The sequence below is a fragment of the Lytechinus pictus genome, chromosome 3 (genome assembly GCF_037042905.1).
Source record: "Lytechinus pictus isolate F3 Inbred chromosome 3, Lp3.0, whole genome shotgun sequence".
NCBI lineage: Eukaryota > Metazoa > Echinodermata > Echinoidea > Temnopleuroida > Toxopneustidae > Lytechinus > Lytechinus pictus.
Window position 1 is genome coordinate 61,172,104 of NC_087247.1, and position 16,620 is coordinate 61,188,723.

At 35.9% G+C, this 16,620-nt stretch overlaps 1 protein-coding gene across 1 annotated transcript; it reads right to left on the minus strand.

The window, feature by feature from the left end:
- Nucleotides 1-5,542: 5,542 nt before the first annotated feature.
- Nucleotides 5,543-15,975, minus strand: LOC129256174 (creatine kinase U-type, mitochondrial-like). Its single transcript, XM_054894438.2, has 7 exons — nucleotides 15,563-15,975; nucleotides 14,171-14,386; nucleotides 13,049-13,233; nucleotides 12,497-12,620; nucleotides 10,374-10,508; nucleotides 8,541-8,669; nucleotides 5,543-6,292 (listed from the first exon to the last, which is right to left on the minus strand). Exons 1-7 carry the CDS (start codon nucleotides 15,953-15,955, stop codon nucleotides 6,191-6,193), a joined length of 1,284 nt encoding a protein of 427 aa, XP_054750413.1. The 5' UTR covers nucleotides 15,956-15,975; the 3' UTR covers nucleotides 5,543-6,190.
- Nucleotides 15,976-16,620: the final 645 nt, after the last annotated feature.

Here is a 16,620-nt window from a genome sequence, read left to right on the forward strand (position 1 = left end):
TACAGAAAATAATAAAAAAGGTATATCCCATTTTCTAGTCAATTTAAACAGATTATTATGCTCACGATTCGATTTTTGTAGCTTTCAGCGAGATACGCGATTACGCATCCTGTTCATGATTACAAAAACAATCTTTGAAATATCCACTTTTCATGTCAGTCGGCCACTTTGCCTATATATTATATCAAATATTTAAAACTATTTGCATTCGCACTAATTGGTTAGTTAGATACTCACCCTATATTCATGATTACAAAAGGAGTTTAAGTTGCTAGAGCTAAATCGCCCATGCACCAAAATTCTGCTCGCTTCACTCAGGGGTGGCGGAACCAGGGGCAGGGGGGGGTACTTGCCCCAAAAAATCCCGTAGGAAAAAAGTGCCCTTTTTCAAAATGGAAAATACCCTTTTTTCAGAATAAAATGTACCTTTTTTCAAAATGGAATACCCTTTATGAAGTAAAACATAATCATTTTAGGTCAGAAAATCACAAAATTTTGGGCTCGCGCTTATTAGCACTCGCATCAATTATTTTTTTTAGAAGAATGCTTAGAATGTCCAGTTTTCAGGTTGGAAAATCGGAAAATTTTGGCTCACGTACATCAAGTATTGTTTAGTAAGGAACTCATTCTATTCCTGGTTACCAAAAAATGCATAAAATGTCAAGTTTTCAGGATGGAATATCACAAATTCTAAGCTTGCGCTTCGTGCTCGCATTATTTGACTCGTTCTCTATTAAAAGTGTGCCCAAAAGCACGGTTTTCACATTGAAATATAAAAAAAAAATCAGAGCTCGCTTCGCGCTCGCATCATTTCTTAGCAAGAAATTCATATTTTTCATGATTAAAAAGTGAATAGAATGACCCATTTTTTAGTTCTCGCTTCGTATTTGCAACAACTGTTTATTGTTCTTTATTAAAAACGTCCATAAACTGTCAATTATTTTCAGATCGAAAAAAAAAAAAAATAAGTTCGTGCTTTGTGCTCGCATCAATTGTTCTTTTAGATACTCATCTTGATCATAGGTACCAAAAATGCTTAAGATATCAAGCTTTCAGATCAGAATATAAAGAAATATCAGCTCGCGCTTGCTTTATCTGTTTGATGAGATACGCCTCTTTATCCCTCTCATGAGTCACTATAAACAATCTGAAACTCTTTTCCTGTCTTCAGGTCAGTACATTACAAATTTTAGCTTCTGCCTTCTGCTCGCAGTAATTGCTTACTTAGATACGCATATACAAAAATTACTATGAGAGTTAAAATTATTGTTCAGGTGTGAATGCATACAATATCCAAAAATTTGACCTTGCCCTGGCATTATTCATTTAAGCGGCCGATCGGGGAAAATGTAAAGGAAATCCCCCCCCCCCCCCGCATTGGGGAAAGCTGGATCAGCCCCGGGAGTTAAGGGAACTGATCATGAACTACAAAGGGTTCACTCTTTTTTTTTTTTATTAGGAACCCCCTCATAGAAAATCATGGCTTCGGCCCTGATATGCACGAACACACAGCACCAATATATGAGCATCCCTCACGCAACCTACACACACATAGGCCTACTGTTCGGTGGATACGAATTGAAATGCATTCCATTTTTAAATTTTACATGGATTATGATTTAAAAAAAAAGAACATTAAATGTTAAGCTGTTATCATTTTTATCGTCATTAACATTGTCAACACTAGGCGTAACGATCAATAAAATTTTATCAACATTTATATTCTTTATTACCATTTTTATTTTGATCATCGTTTGGATTATTATGATCATCATTAGTATTATTACCAGCAGAAGATGTTAGCTGTTATTAAAAATAACATCCCCTCCAATACAAATCCTATTATCTGGAGGTTATACTCACACTTAATCCCCTGCATCCTTAAACCATTTGCTTAGGCAGCAATTGCTCAGATAAAATCGAAATTAAGCCTATGCTTGATCCGGGCGCCTATTCTATGCTTTGGCCACAACACACACACATGTATCATCGTTCGTTATTACTATTATTGCATAATATCGTGTTATCTTGTAATGACAACACCGTTTTTGTTACCAAAATGAATTAATTTCATTTTCGGAAATACGAACCTTATTTAATTTTCGGATTAACGAACCTTATTTCGTTTCCGGACTAACAAACCTCATTTCGTTTTCGGATTGACGAACCTTCGAAATTACGAACCTCATTTCGTTTTCGGACTGACGAACCTTAGGAATTATGATTCTCATTTCGTTTTCGGACTAACGAACCTTCGGAATTACGAAACCTTATTTCGTTTTTGGATTATAACGAACCTTCGGAAATACGAACCTTCGGAATAACGAACCTACGGAATACCCGAACCTTCGGAATAACGAAGCTTCGGATGTATGCGAATTTTTGTTTTGTTTTGTCGTTGCGTCTCTATTGAATATAATATACTAACCATTTACTTTTGGAAATCCATCAACACTTTTTATCAAGATCGTTCTGGATCAAAACTATTTTGATTATCAAGATATGCTTCTAGATTTTATAATTCGAAATTCATGAATTTATTTGATTGTATAACAGGAAATCTTTGAAATTTTGGGTGAAGGTAGTTATAAATTGTACATTTCCTTCAAATTATTAAACTAATATAATCACGTCATCTCCGTTTAAAATTTATCGGGAAGTATTGTCACAACGCCATGGAGAAAGAAAACAAGTGGAACGCCTCTGGCAGTCTCGCCTGCATTAAGCGAATCAATATAGCAGCAGTGCTGACTTTGAAAACAGCTATTGAATAATAATTCACAAAAGAAAACACTCATATGATAATAAAATACTATGTTCATTGACCCAACATGATCATGTGACCTATTAGACGTATGCAAAACAATCATTCATACTTGAACACCCTTATATCTATATATTTATGAAAATAGTTTTCTCAAGATGAAATAATGAAATGTATGATGACAATAAGGCGATTTAGCTGTCCTATACATTTGTTGTATTTTTAAAATTGTCTTTTAGTCATTTCTGCTTTTATTTACTTTAACTGAAAGTATAAAATGGTATAGCGCCAGCTACAATCCAAAACATTATAGCAATTTAAACAGCTATAATGATATAAACATCTTATTTTTGTTTTTAGTCTTTTAGTGGTTTTCATGGGTTTTGAGACTTGAGCAAGTACAGTCATAGAGCATGTACACAGAGATAACAAATTTCGGAGACTGATGAAAGAATCAGGGGAGCGTTTCATCAATATTTTCATCCGACAAGTTGTCAGATCTGACATCTTTCCATGATTTTGATTGGCAGAGAGGCACTGTTCCTATGGTAACTGTCGGATAAAATGGGACTTGTCGGATAAAACGTCCGACAAGTCCTTTCATGAAACGCCCTCCAGACCTTGTCAATTTTTCGCTTTTTCTTTTGTCATTAAAGGATCTCCATCCTATGAAGGCCCAATTTCATTTTATTTTTTACAAATGAATTATCGGAGTAATATTGGGTTAGACAGTACAAGCCTCCCCTTTTTATACTCTTCCTCCTTTTATCTTCCCTTCTCCCTCTCCCCATTTTTTGGTCACTACTTGAAAAGTCTTAGGGGGTGCTTGCCCCCTACCACCCCCCCCCCCCGTAGAACCGTCCCTAAATTGCAAATATTTATGCTTATATTGAACAAATTTACATTTATATTGATTGTCTTCATCACTGGTCCGATAACCTTATATCAAAAGTCACTTGAATTACATTATTTATAATAAATGATTAAAGGACGAGTCCACCCCAACAAAAAGTTAAATTGAGTAAAAATAGAAAAAAATTCAATCAGCATAGGCCCTAATGCTGAAAATTTCATCAAAATCGGATGTAAAATAATACAGTTATGACATTTAAATTTCGCTTAATTTCACAAAACAGTTATGTGCACATCTTGGTCGGTATGCAAATGAGGGGACTAATGACATCACTCGCTCCATATTTTTTTTGTATTAAATTTTCTCTTCATTGTCAAGTGAAATAAAGTTTCATTCTTCCCTGAATATGTGGAACTACCACTGTTTTAACATTTTTTTTTGTTCAGTCAAGTTGGTCACTTTTGTCAAATCTGTAAAAATTGAAATATTTTATAAAATTCAAACAATAAAAATAAACAAAAGAAATAGTGAGTGAAGGATATCATCGACTCTCTCATTTACATATCACTGAGTTGTGCATATAATTGTTTTTTTTAGCGAAACTTTAAAATGTCAAAAAGTTCATTGACCCTAAATGACCTTTGATCTTGGTCATGTAACGTGAAACTCAAGCAGGATGTTTAGTAATACTTGATTAACCTTATGTTCAAGTTTCATGAACTAGGTCCATATATTTTCTAAGTTATGATGACATTTCAAAAACTTAACCTTAGGTTAAGATTTTGATGTTGATTCCCCCAACATGGTCTAAGTTCATTGACCCTAAATGACCTTTGACCTTGGTCATGTGACCTGAAACTCAGGCAGAATGTTCAGTAATACTTGATTAACCTTATGGCAAAGTTTCATGAACTATATGTCCATATACTTTCTAAGTTATGCTGTCATTTCAAAAACTTAACCTTCGGTAAAGATTTGGTGTTGACGTAGCCTCTTGTCGAGGCCCTGGGGGCTGCTTCCCGAGCGAAGCGAGGGATTTCCTAATTCGCGAAGCGAATTTGGCCTGGCGCGGCGCTCTGCTTCGCCCTCTCCCTTGCTTCGCTATGTTCGCTCGGAAAGCAGCCGACAGGGGCTAGACAAGAGGCTAGTGTTGACGCCGCCGCCACCGTCGGAAAAGCGGCGCCTATAGTCTCACTCTGCTATGCAGGTGAGACAAAAACAGATGACACAATGTTTTAACAAACCAAACGTATTTATGCAGTGATATGTAACGTAGAATTACAAGTTAAATGTAAAACAAAGTAAAGAATAATAATCCGGCTGTGTAAAAAATACAAACGAACTGTCGTGTTTTTACGTTAATTGCAGTGCATCGATCCTATAAATAGTGTTCGTATTTTTAAATTAACGGCGATTTTCATTTTAATGAATGTTAAAATGGTGTGTGTGTGTGTGTTTTTTCTCAGTTATCCAGTAGTTATGCATTTTTACAGCCCATCGTAATTTAACAGTTCATACTGTTTGTGAGTCCCAGCTGCCAGTAATAAATACAGTTTTTTTTACAGCTTTATTTTTAACAGTGTGTGTTCTTTTCAACAGGAAAAGATACATGGAATGTGAAAACTTTGAAATTCAGCGTTTGTATAACATTTGTCATCCGACAAGTTGTCAGATCTGACAACTTTCCCTTTTTTATTGGCTAGTAGAAGCAATGTTACTATGGTCACTGTCGGCTAAATACGTCCGAAAAGCCCGCCGACAAAGCCTTTCATTAAACGCTCCCCAGGGGTGACCTGCATGGGACCATTCATGGTTGTGCTATCATGCCACTGTATTTTTCCTACATTTTTACATCCTCACTATAATCATTCACAATAATAAACAGACTTGCTGATACAAATGAAGGTAAGTAAAGAGATCGACATGAATTTACTAATGTGACTGTTTTTATTTCAGCGCATTGGTTCAAATTAAATTCAAACTGCTAATTTTGCAAACATTATTCTTTATACAATGACACAGGTACATTTTCACTTCGGTATAATTCTTTCAAGATAAATATAATATTGTGTATATAAATATTCATTCAAATATCATCTAAATAAAAATAATCTGTGCTATATTCTTGAAAACTTTCATCATGATATAATATGCCTGTAAGACCTTCATACTTTATAATATAACAGACCTCATAAATCAAATTATATCTTCATTCTGGTCCATTCCTTGGTCTTGTGAGATCGATTTTTATTTTCTGTCGTGAATGTCATTCTAATTGTTTTCTTTGAAAAGTTTTAAATCCCTATATCTCGAATGTTCAACAATATTTCCTAATTTATTTTCTTCAATTTGAGTATACTAATCCATCATAAACAAACAATTCTAAGTGTATATTTCACAGGGTAGTCAATATTATAGTCACACGAGGTATCAATAATTACTATTTAAAAAGCGGTTTATCTTTTACATCTACATTATTCTTGTTTTGTCAGAATTTTGTAAAGTATTGTTAATCAATGTTCCTGATTCTGGCTTTAATACGATGTATATTGATCGGATGAACTAGGTGATGTTTATTTAGGCATCAAATGCTCGATGGAGCGGTTTTTCTCCAAGAGTTTTTCCATCTTGATAAGAAGATCGACACCATCTATTACGCGCTGAACTAACTGGACCTGAAATTTAAAAAAAAGAAGAAAAAAAGGAAGATTGCTTGATGAAATTATCTCAGGATAAAAATCATTATCATAATCCAAGACGGTTTAATCTGCATCAGTTGCGTATCAGGGCAGAGACATAAAACTAACTTGAAATAACAATCACCCCCTAAATAAGCTTTCAAATTAATTTATAAATTCTGTCGTAGGTATGACATGTACAAAATAAACTAATACAGATATTCAAAGAAATAATATGAAAACACTATGGTATTGAAAACAATACATTTCACAAAATACAATAAAAATTATTCTTTTCGGGAGAGGGATCCTCCATCTCCGTATTTTTACACCAGCGTTCTAAATTTGAATAGACAAAAACAATAAGTGGAGCGCCTTTGGCAGTCTAACCTGCATCGCGCGATTCATAGCAGCAGTGCTGACTTTGAAAACTACTATAAAATAATTATTCACAAAAAACACCATTCATATAATGATACAATATACTACGTTCATTGACAATAATTGACATTTGACCTTGATCATGCGACCTAAGACTTGTCAGTGATACTCGATTACCCCTATATCCACATTTTATAAACTATATCTATAAACTTTGAAAGTTATAACAGCAATCTAATAATTACCTCCAAAATGGCAAAATTCAATGACCATAAATGACCTTTGGTCATGTCACCTGAAACTCGAATGAGATGTTCAGTGATACTTGATTACTCTTATGTCCAAGTTTCATGAATCAGATCCATAAACTTTCAAAGTTATGATGGTAATTCAACAGATACCCCATTATGGCCAAAGTTCATTGACCTTTGACCTTGTTCATGTGACCTAAAATTCGCACAGGATTAGTGATACTTGATTACTCTTATGTCCAAGTTTCATGAATCAGATCCATAAACTTTTAAAGTTATGATAGTAATTCAACAGATACCCCCTACATGGCCAAAGCTCATTGACCTTTGACCTTATGTTACCTGAAACTCGCACAGGATGTTCAATGATACTTCATTACTCTTATGTCTGAGTTTCATGTATCAGATCCACAAACTTTTAAAGTTATGATGGTAATTAAACAGATACCCCCAACATGGCCAAAGTTCGTTGACCTTTGACCTTGGTCATGTGACCTGTAACTCGCACAGGATGTTCAGTGATACTTGATTACTCTTATGTCCGATTTTCATGAATCAGATCCATAAACTTTTAAAGTTATGATGGTAATTCAACAGATACCCCCAACATAGCCAAAGTTCATTGACCTTTGACCTTGGTCATGTGACCTGAAACTCGCACAGGATGTTCAGTGATACTTGATTACTCTTATATCCAAGTTTTATGAACTAGACCAATAAACTTTCAAAGTTTTGATGGTAATCCAACAAATATCCTCAACTTGGCCAAAGTTCATTGACCTCAAATGATCTTTGAACTTGATCATGTGACCTGAAACTTGCACAGGATGTTCAGTGATACTTGATTACTCTTATGTTCAAGTTTCATGAATCAGATCCATAAACTTTTAAAGTTATGATGGTAATTCAAGAGATACCCCAAACTTGGCCAAAGTTCATTGACCCTAAATGACCTTCGACCTTGGCCATGTGAATTGAAACTCAGGCAGGATATTCAGTAATACTTGATTAATCTAATGTCCAAGTTTCATAAACTAGGTCCATATATTTTTTAAGTTATGACATTTCAAAAACTTAACCTTAGGTTAAGATTTTGATGTTGATTCCCCAACATGGTCTAAGCTAATTTACCCTAAATGACCTTTGACCTTAGTCATTATTAACATTGAAATGTCGAAATCACTTATGCAATGGAGCATTATGGAGATCCTCTTCTTGGCAATGGCTCGAAGATTTGTGATGCCATACAAGTCATGTACAATTCTCCTCTTTGTACACTGATAATATACCCCCAAATATCTATTCTTGCTCATTCTCTTTGTATGTACAAAAAGTAATGAGGGAATGTTACATCACATAGCTTGGTGGTAATGCCTATTTGAGAATGTCCATTACATCAGTGATCTCTGCATTACAATGATGATATAAAGTTTCTTATTACTGAATCGATTTCTCTCAAACTTTGATTTGTTTCTTTGATTTTCTTTTGTGAATACTTGCCAACTAGCGTGAGGGGCTTCGTTCTACTTTTAAAATAACATATCTTTTCCAAAATGATCGAATTAAAATTGTGAGAAGGAAATTATATTTTACAGAACTAGCATTATTGATACCTCTGATTGCCCAAGTCGATCATTGTTTGAGATGTCAAAGGTATCACCAACAGTTGCCGTATCAACACCTCCAGTTCCACGCTTTTGAAGACGAAGTTTATCAAGGATATCATCTAGTCGTTTGACATCCTAATACAGATGAGAAAGTGGATTGTCAGCGTTATGGAAGATTATATCAAAATTATTGATTTCACAAGTGACGGAATCGGGATCAGGGGATTCGAAATATGGGAGTTCCCGCAAATAGGGCCTACAAGTACGGACGTTTTTAACAAAATTTTTATGATGGGACTGTTTTTTTAAATGGGGGGGGGGGGGGTAGACGATAGCCAGAAAACAAGGGGCGTCGATCCATTTTTCAGATTGGGGGGGGGGCAAAATCATGAATTAAAGATCCAAAGGCGCTCGATCACACAAAACAAACAAACTCACCCACACACACACATAGATCTATGTATATATATATATATATATATAGTGTGATGATAAGTTTACTTCTACCAATCGCTGTTGAGTTGTGAATATTAAACAGAGATGAGGCGAGGCCAACTCAACAGATGACGCAGGACACCATTATATATATAATTATATGACGCAGGACACCATATATATATATATATTATATGACTCATGAGAAAGAGACAGATATCTCACCAACAAATTAATGCGAGCGCGAAACGCGAGCTAATTTTTTTAATATACTGACCTGAAAACAGGAAAAATGTACCTGTATACAGGTATAGGACTGTGTGTAGTAACTCATGAGGAGGATACATATCTCACTACACAGATAATGTGAGTGCCGAGAGCGAGCTGAAATTTCGTTATATTCTGACCTGAAAGCTTGATATTCTAAGCATTTTTGGTACTAATGTTTAAGATGGGTATTTAAAAGAACAATAGATGTTCGCGTGAGCTGAAAATTTTGATATTTCGATCTGAAAATAATTGACAGTTTAATGGACGTATTTAAAAAAGAACAAGCTATAATCCAACAAAAGATTATTGCAAATCAAAGCGGGCGTCCTTTTGAGGTTTAGAACTGAAAACGGGACATTCTATTCACATATTTAATCATGAAAAGTATTCGTTTTTGCTACAGAAATGATGCGAGCGCGGAATTATTGGGGGGGGGGGGCAAAACGATAGTTTGCCCTCCCCCAATATTTACATGGGAGAGGCGATTGCCCCCCCCCCCCCCCGGATCGACGCCTCTGCAGGAAACAACAGTATAAGGGAGATTCGCGCCCTTGTCCGGACGTGTTATTTTTATACAAGGGTTTTTAAATTAATTATAATTCAGCAATTCATTTGTTCAGACGATAAGTCATAGTGATCGCTAGTGCCAATTCAGTCGGCATTGTCAGCCATCTTAAAAAATGTCGCAAAAAAAAAATGCTGCCATGACCGGCAATTGGGTGAGTATCTGGGGAGTGTTTCATCAACATTTTCATCTGACAAGTTGTCAGATCTGACATCTTTCTCTGATGTTGATTGGCTGAGAGGTACTGTTACTATGGTAACTGTCGGATAAAATGAGACTTGTCGGATAAAACGTCTGACAAGTCCTTTCATGAAACGCCCCCCCAGGAGTATTGATCACAAGCATCTAATGAATGCCCTCTTTGAAATTGTTTACAGAAATTTTACACCACTATTAATAGTAGTATTATTTCTGCATAATGAGCAAAATAGCAGTAATCTATTTTAACAATTCAATAAAACACGTTTGAGGATTTGTATCACGTGTATTTTTAACGAGCATCAATGTATAAGGCTTGAGACCATCACCCGTCTTTCGATGTAAAGCAAATATAGGCTTATTTAGTATACCTTCGAAAGATGGGGAATTTTGAGATGTACTCCAGCTCGAAGTCCAGTACCAAGATTAGAAGGACAGCTCAGGATGTATCCAAGATGCTCATTCCACATGAACTCCCATCCTTTAGATTTGATCAACTCCTCAACCTGTTAATTCCGGGAATATAATAATGGAAGAAAGAGAAAAGTCTAAAAATAACGATCGTTTAAAATCGAAAATGTCAAACAGTACCGGGGGGGGGGGGGGCACTCAGTATATAATGCATAGTGGGTATGTGCCGCGGAGGGGACCCCCATTTTTACACTCAAATTTCCGTTCCAAGGCATAGCATTTTTGTCTTATTGAGAAAAAGAACAAAGAAAGCCGCTCCAAGGCATAGCATTTTCTTCTTATCGAGAAAAAAAGAAGAAAGAAATCCGCTCCAAAGCTTCGCAGATTTTCCGTTACGCCGTTCCGGTCGCATTGATCTGCTACGATGAGCCGCAATTTTGGTGAAAAGCGGCCGGAGAGCGCTTTCCGACCACCGCCTCTGCGCTGGCGCAGCCGGCGCCCGTGCGCCGTGCTAGCTGCATGCACGTATGCTCGTTCCATTGGGATGCACACGCAGGCGACCCGTTCCAAGGACCCCCGTTTTCACAAACATTTGTAGTTCCGAAGCCCGTTCCGAGGACCCTCCTTTTTACAATAAGCCCGCTCCAAGGCCCCCGTTTTTTGTCTCGTCCGCGGCACACCCCTACCACTTTTTTGGTCGAGTGCCCCCCCCCCCCGGGAAACAGTAGGCCCATCATGAGAGTTATACCACCCTGTACCATTATTGGGCAGAAGTTTGGAGATCATTAATGTTACAAGTATTGTACATGTATAATGAGATTCTCAAAGGTATTTCATCTTTATTAAACCCAATCAATTGAAGATTTAACAAGAATTGCATATAGAAACTTGGGTCCATATAACACAGCGTATAGCACAAAACTAAACAATTCCATTTAAAGGGTAAATCAGATAGAAGAAAAACGTTAATAAAGAATAAATGACAAAGATTCATCCAAAGTAATTTACAGTTAAAATACATCGAACGCGATCAAGTACAAGTTGTGACTACTAGTACGTATCATAATATATCATCGTTGATGTAATTTTATATTTCTTTTATCATTGATATAAACATAAATATACAAATACAAATACGCTATATAATCATAGCGGCATAAGTTTATTTCATTTTTTATTCTGATGCTTGAATCAAACTTGGGTTTACTTGGACCACACTTTAATGGGGTACCAGTTGTATATCAATTAAAAATAATTCTTATCCTTCTGAAAAAAAAATCTCAAAAAATTAACTGAGTCGTGAAATGGGAAGAATGGAAAATACAAAAATATAATGAATTTTAATGATTTATCATAATAATAGCCACAGATATTGAAGAAATATTATGAACTCAGTACTCCATAAGTGCGGTTTAAAATGCTAGGTTTAGCCAAGGGTAAACCTAGGTTTTCTAATTAACAGAATACCGCATATTTTGTTTAATACTATTTGTTTCTGTTCTCAAAACAAACTAATGAATGCTTTATTTCAAGCCATGATATTATTTCAAGGAATTGATTATCTCCAATGTTATTCATGGGACCCTGTGCTCAAAACAATTTTGTTATTTGTTCTTATGATTTTGTATGGTAAAAAATAAAACAAACACAAGCGAGAACAAGGTAAATAGAATACATTCGGCAGTTTTACAAATAGCATTTTAAAATCTTAAAATTTCAAATTTTAAAATGTAACTGAAGTACATTAAATTTAATAGTGCTTTCATTATTTTATTACAGTTTTTCTTTATCATTGATGAGCATTCAATCGTGGAATATAAAAGAGAATGTACTAAAATTTGAACTAACTCCAGTCATGTCTCTCAATTTGTAATTTAACTGAAAACACTGAAATTGATAAATTGCAAATTTGTATATTTTCAATCACCTCTTGTAATTTCATTAATCCGATTTGAGCGCGTTATATAATTGATATTTTTATAAACCGGGTAACATTTTTATGTTTTTTTTCTTTTACTTTGGATTATTAACTGATATAGTTTCTCCTACATACTTTTCCCCATTTTGACTTAAACTATTATACCTGATTAAGACCAGAGCAGAATCTATCGAAGACCCGTTTCATGTTACCGCCCTTTTCCATCGAAATAACTCGAGTATGATCCTCTTCGTTGATCCATACCAGGAAGTTCTTATTGTTGTTGTGCCTATTAATATAAGAGTCAGTGGTGCACATGTAATGATGAAAACACAATAACATGGAAATCGGAGGGAAAATAATTATTAGTCGCGAGGTAGCGAAGCGATGATGGGCCGTTTCTTAGATAAAAATCTTATTTTGTGACAGATTTCTAACATAGTAAGAGAGTAATAATTCCTAATATTTATTCCCTTTTCTTTCTTGTATGTTTTTTTTTTCGGCTTGGTCGTGGATTTTTTTTTCGGCTTGGTCGGGGGTTGGGGGAAACTGCTCCCTGGGCCAACTCTCCATCTGTACGCCAGTGAATAAAGACATCACCACCTACAGCCGAACTATTTCTTCGTTTTAGTACTCTTCTGCTTTCGTGTTAAGGGGCCGGGGGGGGGGGGGAATTAACGATAACCAAAATAATATAAACATTAACAAATAACATACCATATGCCTCGTGCGTCGGGCCAATCTCTTGCCATTCCTGCACATGTTAGAAGAGGAGAGACTGGTTTGTCGAAGAGGAAATGATCATCAATGAGCAGTTGTTGGTCTTCTTCTGACATGGTAACCAATGAGTAATAATGACCAGCCAACTCGCCTTTCAGACCGCCAAGAGCATCCGCGACAACCTGATTTATCAACAAACAAATTTATTGAAATGTTGCATTTTACTTTTTGTGAAAGCGAGAAATGCTTTCAATTCACAATTTCTCAATGATTAAAAAAAAATCGTCATCCTTTTACGTGATCTTTAATTCCCTGTTTATACTCCGATGTTTAGTGTTACATTTTCTTTTATTTCATATTCTTTTTTTTATTTATGAAAATAAAAAAACAAAAAAATATTCTAAAAATTACAACACATTCATTTGGAATGGGATAAATCATGTAGCATAATGATCTTCATTGATATCTATTTGTTTCAGTTCGTTTTTGTTTTATCGCAGTGAAAATATGACATATATGGATGTTACATTCCAGCTAATTCTATCATTGTCATACTACATACGCGTATAAATTTATTTTATCGAATGGAAATAATACTGTATCGACTACTGTACCTTTAATTTACATACCAGTGGGGTATAACATGCTTTATGACAATTCCCCCAAATAATGGCACTCATTGTCGGCACAAGGGGAGTGTTTCATTAAAGGACAGTCAAACGTTTTATCCATTGACAAGTCCTGTTTTATCCGATGGTTCCCAAAGTAACAATGCTTCTTAACAAATCAAAATCAAGGAAAATTGTGAGATCCGAAAACTTGTCGGGCATAAGGTTGATGAAACGCTCCCCTGGATTTTAAGGGGGGGGGGGGGAGTGGAGGGCAAAAGAAATGTTCAAGGGGGGCTTGGAGATACAAGAAAAAATGTGTACCGCAAAATCATCATTTTTTAACACCCCCCCCCCTTCCCCGTACCGCAACTTAAGGCATTTGATCGTCCTATCACCAATGACATCTGTATTTCTCAATTGTATTGGTTCAGATAAATCATTTGTTTGTATTCAATATATTTTTCTTTATGATGACAAGGATGTAAACATCATGAGAATAGGCCTATACCTGCTCAACCATACGTCTCTCAGCCCTGTTGCATGCTGGGGGAAGGCTGAGTCCTCGGATACTGCGGCCTGTCCTCACACGAGAAGAAAGGACATACTTTGAGTCCAATACCCCACCACGAATCTTGGAAGAATCCAGATCTGTTGAATGTATATCGTCTGGACCGTATCCATTGTGTCGTTCGTCGATGACGGGGTCCATCAGTTCTTTGAACACCTTTTAATAATCCACAGAATAATAAAATCGTATGAAACTCAGACTATAATTTGATATTTTCACGTTTTATATTACAATTATGTAGTTTTGTATTTTATAGGCATTTGACTAGAAATCTCATTGAAGGTGATTAATACCCCGCCCTACGTCGTTACCATAATAACAACACAATTTCCCAACGCGTTTGGAAATGGGTCTTGCATGTCTTTACTTCAAGACCGTGCACTGTGTGTGCTAAAGTTCATGAGCATTGGTCAAAATCTGAGAAAGTTTTTCGAACCGCAACATATAAAACACATTATACGAATTTGTTTAATATTTCATCATTCAAGAAGAATGAAGGATTTATCGCCAAATACTGTAAATGATATTTCTTTAAAGTACTCTTCATGATTGAGTTGCATGATGTTTTGTATTTTATTCAAGATGCAAATTAAGCCCAGCACACAATATGCGATCAGATGCGACGCGTATTTTTGATAACTCACAGTTTGCATTAATGTGGAAGTTCCAAGAAGTAAGATTATTTCATTTTAAGTTCGGCATAATGTTAGGAATAACAAAATCATAATTTTGCTTTGCGGCAAGCCCTTTGGTCGGAGTAAAGTCCTAATCGGCTTCATGTCGCAGCCGATGATGACGTCATTACGATTTGGATTTGAATTTGTTTTATTCCTACAAGGAAAGGCTCACACTAGATTGAATTTCGATTTCAGTAGTCCTACCACTATTCTGAACTCTGATCGTTAATATCTTATTGTTTGGAATGTCCATACCCAATGTTATTACAATTTATTTGAAATTTGGATCGCGACGAATCGCAAAGTGTGCGCCGGGCTTTAAATGGGAAGTTTCCCTTGTGGTAATGCTGGTTTTGATAAAAGCAGAAATATTATAGAAATATATTGAAGGTTTGATGAAAATCAATCGAAGAATAAGAGTTATCAAATCTGCAAGTCTGCAGTATATACTCTATGATATAGAAATAGATGTCGAACAAAAAAAAATGACCGACCTGAATTGAATTTGCAGAGCTATACACTAAAAGGCATGATGGGCAGAAAGAATGAGGAGGAAAAAATAGACTACCACATTTGATAAGAGCTGAAAATAAGTTGATGGGAGGTGGATGAAAAAAATTGACTAAAAATGGCTTTCCAAGAATGAATTGTGTACCTCGTATGATTCCTCGTCTCCTGCTACCATACCAACGGTCTTGATGAAAGGATGACCAGGGTTATCTACTCCTGTTTGAATACACTGATCAAGGGTGAAGCCATTGGGTGTGGATAAGGGACTTAGACGGCTGTAGATGCCTGGTGTCAGATGGGATGCCATCACGTTATTGTGCTTCGAGAGGTCTGGGAAGTTAGCTGAGGGCGGAAAGTTGGACTTCTGGCCAAAGATTGGGGTGTACGTGCCATCCTCGCACAAGGTGCAGTTGACAGCAGCTTGGGTGTCCCGTTGGGGTGATGAGAAATAGGTCATTCCGATTCCCACTCCAGTGGCCGCAGCTGCCATGACAGCCAGGCCACGGGGTCCAAGTTTCTGCCACACTGCGGATGCCATTGATGATATTGAATCCACGACTGCTGTTCTGTTCACACATGCAAAATAGACTCTGGTTACTTCCACAGGGCATACGTTCGTTGTTTAATCATTAGTAATTTTTTTTTCTCTCTCTCTTAAACGAATTAATTAAATTTGAATTAGAAATTTGGTAACTTTCTTAAAGACGAAATAAAATAAAATCAAGTACCTAGAATGCACATTTACCAATACAATTTAAGTTCAAAGCCTTTCAAAGCTTAGTCAATGACCTTTTTGCATTATATACCATACTGTATAATGGTATCTCTGAGATGAAAATGTGCAGGTCGGCGATCATGGTATCAAAATGCACAAATTCTTATGGCAAGAAGATAAAAAAAAATTAAGTACCTAGAATGCACATTCACCAATAAAATTCAAGGTCAAAGCTTTTCAAAGGTCAATGACCTTTTTACATTATATACCATACTGTATAAGGGTATCTCTGAGATGAAAAGACGCAGGTTGGTGATCATGGTGTCAAAATGCACAGATTCTTACAAGAAGATGAAATAAAATAAAATTAAGTACCTAGAATGCACATTCACCCACAAAATTGAAGGTCAAAGGTCAATGTATTTTTTTAGCATTAGATACCATATAATGGTATCTCTGAGATGAAAATGTGTAGGTTGGCGATCATG

Bases quoted from the DNA above. Each gene is read 5' to 3' on its own strand.
- LOC129256174 (XM_054894438.2), bottom strand. From the start codon at position 15,955: ATGGCATCCGCAGTGTGGCAGAAACTTGGACCCCGTGGCCTGGCTGTC. The intron at 10,509-12,496 runs GTATAATAGTTT...CGGAATTAACAG, and splicing joins TCTGCTCTGGTCTTAATCAG to GTTGAGGAGTTGATCAAATC. The intron at 8,670-10,373 runs GTATACTAAATA...CATCTGTATTAG, and splicing joins AAATTCCCCATCTTTCGAAG to GATGTCAAACGACTAGATGA.